This window comes from Chrysochloris asiatica, unplaced genomic scaffold, assembly GCF_000296735.1.
Source record: "Chrysochloris asiatica unplaced genomic scaffold, ChrAsi1.0 scaffold00076, whole genome shotgun sequence".
NCBI lineage: Eukaryota > Metazoa > Chordata > Mammalia > Afrosoricida > Chrysochloridae > Chrysochloris > Chrysochloris asiatica.
In genome coordinates, this window is record NW_006408594.1 from 10,379,711 (window position 1) to 10,386,867 (window position 7,157).

Genomic DNA, 7,157 nt, shown 5'->3' on the forward strand with positions numbered 1-7,157 from the left:
AACGGTTGAACATTAACCATTTCCTTTTTGTACAATGACTCTGTGTATTCCTTCCATCTACTGTTGATGCTTTCTGCATCATTCAATAATTTGTCCAGAGAATCTTCATATATGTATGTGTGTGTATATATATATATCATTCCATTTACTTCTTGCCTGAATCATTTCTGCTGAGAAATCAGAGTTTTGCCTTATTAGTCCTCCTTTGTAGGCAACTTTTCTTTTTTTCTCAAGCTGCTCTCAGGATTCTTTCCTTGTTTTGGTTTTGAAATTTTCCATTATAGTATGATGTTGTTGTTAAGTGCCATTGAGTTGATTTCAATTCATAGCAACCCTATTTAAGGTTTCCAAGGAGTGACTGGTGAGTTTGAACCACTGACCTTTCAGTTCAAACCAATCTTATGATCGAGTGCTTTTCCTACAGTACTACAGCAGGACTCTAGAAATTTTCCTAAACCTAGAAAAAATGCATCTGGAATAAAATTCTTAGATGCCTACAGAGATGAGCAAGTATGACTACTTGGACTACAGAATGTTGAGAGATTCAAGAACAGAGCTCACCTGCTTGAAGAGACCATGATCTGGTCCTCACCTACTGGCTCATTGCTACTAGTTCAAAGAGACATACCTTAGTGTAAAGTCAATTCTTCTTTTCCCCATGTTTTGCTTCAATTCTGGTTAAAAATCATCAGGCTATTGACCTTGCAAAGCTCTACCAAGAAAACCATTTAGGGCGATGGTGGAACAAGGTGATGAATCCATTTAATGTTACTGAATAATACATATGCAGATTGTTGAAGTTCTTTGTTACCTATACGTTTTCCACCATAACTGATTAATAAGACCATTCCTCTTAGTGTCTTTGCAAAGCAGAGCAAACACAGGAGAACTGAACTATTTGTAGTTACTCCAGCTTCCTTCCACAGCAAGGATGACTGGAAAGGGAGATTTGCAGCATAATGGTTTCATGCTTGGCTGCTAACTGAAAGGTCAGTAGTTTGAACCCACTATCAGCTCTGCAGGAGAAAAGACCTAGAGGTCTTCTCACATAATGAAGAAAGCCCAGGAAACTCTATGGGGAATTAACTCAATGACACATAACATTAACAGTCTTCCTGGCTTCCACAGTTCTTGATTACTCTCACAATATGATTTTTTAAATGTATGTGGCTTTTAAAATACTTTCATGAGGTGCAGTCATCTGCTGAAATATATTCTTTCTACTTGGAAGTGTAATTGACTTTTTGATCCTTAATTAATTATTAACATTCCACTTGTGTGGCCTAAGAGTAAATAAACCTCTGGTGAAAGATACATGTCTAAAGATCACTGACTTTTAAACTCATATTTTTATGACAGTTTGCGGACCTACTTTCTAAAGTTATGGATTGAATTGTGACAGGATTTGGTACTGGCAGATGGGGTTGCTGCTCAGACAGACAGCTAAAATGTGGAAATGGTTTGGGACCTGGGTAATGGGTAGACTTTGGAGGAATTTTGATGTGCTTTATAATAAGACCCACATTCTGCCTTGAAGATACCATTGGCAGATAGACAGATGTTAAAGGCAAGATTGATGAGCATTCAGAAGGAATTGAGAGCTTACATTAGAGCTTTTATTGTCACGGATTGTGGCTATTAAATGGGCTTCTGAAGAGACTTTAGAAGGACATAATGAACAAGTGTTTGGAAATTGGTGAAGAAATGATACTTATTTTTCAGTTGTAAAGAAATTGTCTGAATTATGTTCAAATGTTCAGGAGAAGGTAGAATTTGTAAATGATGAATTTGGATATTTGGCTGAGGAGGTTTCTAAGTAAGATCTTAAAAGGGTCGCATGGTTTTCTCTTGTTGCTCATAGTAAAATGTCAGAGGAAAGAGATAGACTTAAAAATGGTGCAGAATGCAACTAGAACTTAAAGATTTGGACATTTTTCTTGTAAAAACTAGGAAAGCTGCCAAGATCCAAGTTCATTGTTTACAAATTCTGTCTTCTTCTGAACATTTGAACATAAGACCATACAGTCTTTTGCTAAAGGTTGTCTCTGATGTCGTTAGATATCACTGAGCCAGTTCCTACTCATAAGGACTCTACACACAGCAGAAGGAAGCAGTACAGGTCCTGGGGCACCCTCACAATTGGTGTTATGCTTGAGTCTATTGTGGTTGTCACTGTGCTAATCCATCTCATTGGGAGTCTCCCTCTTTTTTGCTAACCTTCTACTTTACCAAGCATGATGTCCTTCTCCAGGGACTTGTCCCTCTGGATAACTTGTGTGAAGCATGAGAGATGAAGTCTGGCCATCCTGGCTTCTAAGAAGTATTCTTGTTGTACTTCTTCCAACACAGACTTGTTTGTTCTTCAACAGTTTGTGGCACTTTCAATATTATTCTCTAATACCATAACTCAAATGCATCAATTCTTGTACAGTCTTCCTTATTCAAGCCCTGAGATAGATGAATGGCCCTAAAGCAGAAAAACTATCAGCTTAAACTGAAAGAGACCAAGAAAGGATGAAATAAAAGAAGAAAGCTGTCAGTCTTTTGGAATTCTATAGGTAGGAAACAGGCCATCTGTTGTCCTTCAAGAAGAGAAAAGGCCCATCCCAAAAGGAGTTCAGAAATCAGCAGTATGTTGGAAAGACAAATGCAGGCAGAATTACAGGCAGAGTGGAACCACTGTCTCTGTTTCAAAGGGTGGAAAATCTGCTTCCTAGGTTTAGAGTCCAATCTCCATCACTTTGGTTCCAGCATACGTGCCTGCCCAAGGTGGGAGAGTGGGGCTGCCATACCCAAAGGCCAGAAGGATGGAACCTTTGACCAAAGTTAAGAGGTAGGTTTGTCATATCCAAGGGCCAGGAGAACAGATCTACCCAGTACAGTGAAAGTGAAGTCAGCACTCAAGTGAACCAGAAAAATTAGGCTTCTCAAAGCTCAGAGAGCTAATTTGCTATCTCATTGAGCTGATACAGAGGGCCAAGAGGCCTCCACCCAGAATACAGAGTGTGGCCAACACCCAGAGCCTGGAGGATGTAGACATTACTCAGAGTTCCAGAGAACAAAGGATTATTTTCAAGACTTGAGAGCTAATGAAATTTGCTTTGCTGGGCTGTGGACTTACTTAATGCCAATGATTTCTCCCACTTGGAATAAGACTGTCTACACTGTGCCTGTTCCACCATTGCACTTTGGAAACATATGACTAGTGTTCTAGGTTTCACAGATTCAAGGATGGAAAGATGTTTCCCCCCATGATAAAACATACCCAGATTTGTGCTCCAGAAATATATGATGATACAGAAGATGAGGGTTTTTTGTTTGTTTGTTTGTTTTGTGGGGTTTTTTTTTTGTAATTTAAGGTTTTTATTGTAGATTGAGTGAAAGTTTACAGGGTGCATCATCAGTTTCACATTCAACCATTCATATAACTTGTTTAATTACATTGATTATAATCTCCTCCATATACCACCAGTTAACAGTGTTTCTCTCTATCCTCTTTAGCTTTTTTGCCGTGGCTGGGGGAACTTTGCCTTTTTGGACTTTACCGTCTTGGCTTCTAGGGAAGGTTTTTACATTTATCTGTGGATATCCAGGGCTCATGTATGAGATTACTAGCAAGCATACTGAATAATCAGATGAGGGCCAGTTTGCTATGTCTGCTAGGTGACCAAAGTCTGATCCTCAGAGCCTATGGTTTGGATGGTCTGCAACACTTGGGCCCACAGGGTCTTGAGCTCCTGACCAGGTCTGCACTGTCTGCCACAGATTCCCCTTATTTATTATTTGTTTAAGGGACGCTGCCTGTCTTAGGCGGTCAGTGCGAATTCCTCCGTCTTACCCGTCATCGAAACTCATTGCAGCATGGCAATGGCTCGGTCTTAGGTTGCCGAGGTTCCACGTGATCCTTACCCGTCTCTGGCCACACGTCCAGCATAAACAGCCACCATCCGAAGAAGGCAGGGAGGGAGGAGACCGGGTGGGGACCCCAAAGATGAGGTTTTGAACATAGAGTTTATTGAGAATATTGGGGATGATTTGGCAGGGTGAATGGAACCTTGCTTGGGGAAGGACATGAATTTTGTAGAATCAAATGGTGGAATGTTATGGATCAAACTGTGCTCTGCAAAATATGTGTTATGAATCCTACACGTTATACAGGTGAATGTCATTTCATTTGGGAAGATGGTGTTCTCTGCTATGTTATTGAGGTTGTATCAGTATAGGGTGTGCATTAAGTCAAACAGTTTTGAGATATAAAAAGGAATAAGGATTGAAGCAACCAAGCATGAATGGACAAAAGAGATGCCACCTACAGATCTTGAAGCAATAATGAGAAGAAAGTTACAGAAACTGAGACAAGGATTTTACTCCAGAGCAAAGAGGGCTTTCCCCTACAATCAGTGCCCTGAATTTGAACTTCTAGTCTCCTAAAGGGTGAGAAAATAATTTTCTGTTTCTTTAAGTCATCTACTTTTGGAATTTCTGTTATAGCAGATCTAAGAAACAAAGACCCATCAAATTTCAACTATTCATAACTTTATGTGTCTTTTAGAAAAATTTCTACAACTCTTAAAGATACTTGCTTTTCTAACTGTATTATGGAGTGCCGTGGAGTTAGTTCTGACTCATAATGACCCTGTACAGTGTTTCTGAGGCTGTAAATCTTTACAGGAGCAGAAAGCTTATTATAGACTGTCAAATTACAATGATGTTGCTGAGAATAATCAAATCATTTTTCTGATATAATCAAGATAGAAATGGAACTTTTCCCCAGTCTCAATTAGTCGGCAGCTTCCAGCTGACTTTGATTTTCTGTCATACCTACCCACCTCTTAGTTCCTTGTTATTGTTGTCTGCCATCAAGGTGGTTCTGATTCATAGAACTCCTGTATAGAGTTTCCTAGAGAGCAGCTGGTGGATGTCAACTGCTGACCTTGGGCTTAGTAATCCAGTGCTTATCCTGCAGTGCTAAACCAGGACTCATTTCCTAAGACATGGTAAAATACTAGAAATGTGATGGGCTTCCCGTAAGTAATTGTTGACCATTTAATGAATTTGTCATTTTTTTACTTTTAGAGTTACATTCACATTTATTAATTGGACTATTCTTAATATTTCTCATTCAATGGTCCTGAGGGAAAACATGCTGAAGAGAGGGGTTAAGGGGCAGTTTTTGTTCTGACAATTAAACTCATTTGAGAAATTCAATTGTACTGTTACTCCTTAGGTTGTACAGTTTTCATAGAGTAAATACCCAAAGAACACACTTTGAATCAATCCTTTCTTAGTCTCAGCTGTGTCTAGCTTAGATTCCAGCCAGACCTTATCTTCTATCATCAGTTGCAAGATGGCAGTTTCAGAAACATGCTTGTAACTGTACTTGGCCCTGGCTTCCTTCTCGAGGACTTGGATGCCGTTCTTCATGAGTCCCAACTTCACAGGATGCTGGAATAGCTCAATGTCAAAGCCAAAGTGGTACACACCAGCGTTTCTGCAGGTGAACATCCCGGTGGTTAGATTGAAGTCATTCTGAAGGTTATGGAGGATGTCCTTGAAGACAATGGGATGGAAAGGTACTGGAAAGGGATCACTCAGTTTCACTGCAAAAGCAGATTTTGAACTGGAAGGGCACTCGTTAATGTCTCCGCGACGCCCTGGTGGACCTGGTGGTCCAGTTATACCTGGCATTCCTAAGCACCAAAGTAGTAACAAAAGGAAGAAAGAGGTGATTTGAAGTTGATGTGTTTTATATTAATATCTTTTCATTTTACTGCTTCTTACCAATTTTCACTTGCCCTTCCATGATTATCTTAAGCATCACAAAAACAAACAAACAAACCAGGAAGTCTTTTTTGTCTTATTCATACTTAGTAAATTTCCCTCTGTGCCATAGTAATAACACTGAATAATTGCTTGAACTGCTTCTTCAAACTTATTATATGTATATATGGTTATATATTTTCATGATCAGAAACTTAGCAATTAAGGACTATCATTGTGTTGTTGTTGTTGTTAAGTGTTAATAGAGTCAGTTCCCACTCATTGCAAACCTATTTAGGGTTTCTGAGGAGTGACTGGTGAGTATGAACCACTGACCTTGCAGTCCAGAATATTAACCCGCAGAGCCACACTAGGACTATTCTAGTGAAATACTAATGCAGATGAATCCAGGAGTTATATAATATCAGGGATAAAAGGTTTAGTGCAATGTTTCTCCAACTGGACTGTACATTAGAATCATGTGATGGCTTGGGATATAATACAGGGACCAGTCAAAGATGTCACTTTGAAAACTGAGGAGTGCCTGACTCAAGCCAATATATTGTCAGTCACTTCATGTGTATGCAAAAGCTGAACAATGAATATGGAAGATTATTGATGCATCTGAATTACGGTGTTGGGAAAGTATATTGAATATACCATGGACTGCCAGAAGAAGAAACAAATTTGTCTTGGAAGAAATATAACCAGACTGTTTCTAAGAAAAAGGATGATGAGACTTTGTCTCACATACTTTAGACGTGTTATTAAGGGAGACTGGTCCCTGGAGAATAACATCATGCATAGCACAGGATGAGTGAACAGGAGGAAGACCCTCAAAGAGATTGAAAGACACAGTGGTTACAACAATAGGCTCAAACATAGCGAGCATTGTGAGAATGGTACAGCACCTGGCAGTGTTGTGTTCTGTTGTACATAGGGTGACCATGAGTCAGAAGCAGCTCAGTGGCACTCACAACAACAATACATGAACTTGGTCAATAAAATAATAATGCAGCAAGCTTCTGAATCAAAATTTACAAGGGATGACTCAGATTTTTACCAAGATCCACAGATAATTCTGATGCATAGTCAGGTTTAGGGTTCACTGATGAAGGATCAAATTGGTGATTTGGTTTCAGTGTTAAAAATAAAATTGTGATTGAGTCAATTAGAGTTAACAGGGTTTATTGAGTGAGAAACTGCTCACAAACAGGGAATGCCCACACTGAGGAAGCTTGAGTTTACACAGCTGAAGCTTAGAAGAGAAAATATCTTGCCCTTTGTTTGATTGGGTCATTGCATGTAATTTTCCTTTTTTTTGAAAAAGTTGGTTACTGAACACTAAGCGAGTTTATCTTGGTTGAATGAGTGTTGCTAATTCATGCTAATGTGGT

The 7,157-nt window shown here is 39.3% G+C and overlaps 1 protein-coding gene across 1 annotated transcript in view; it reads right to left on the minus strand.

Annotated features, from left to right (window-relative positions):
* Positions 1 to 5,223: 5,223 nt before the first annotated feature.
* The window catches only part of LOC102840976 (protein HP-25 homolog 2-like), a 15,515-nt gene continuing 13,581 nt past the window's right edge, over positions 5,224 to 7,157 (minus strand). The window contains exon 3 of the mRNA XM_006865288.1: positions 5,224 to 5,690. Within this exon, the coding sequence (XP_006865350.1) occupies positions 5,224 to 5,690 (467 nt within the window). The remainder of the gene's footprint in view (positions 5,691 to 7,157) is intronic.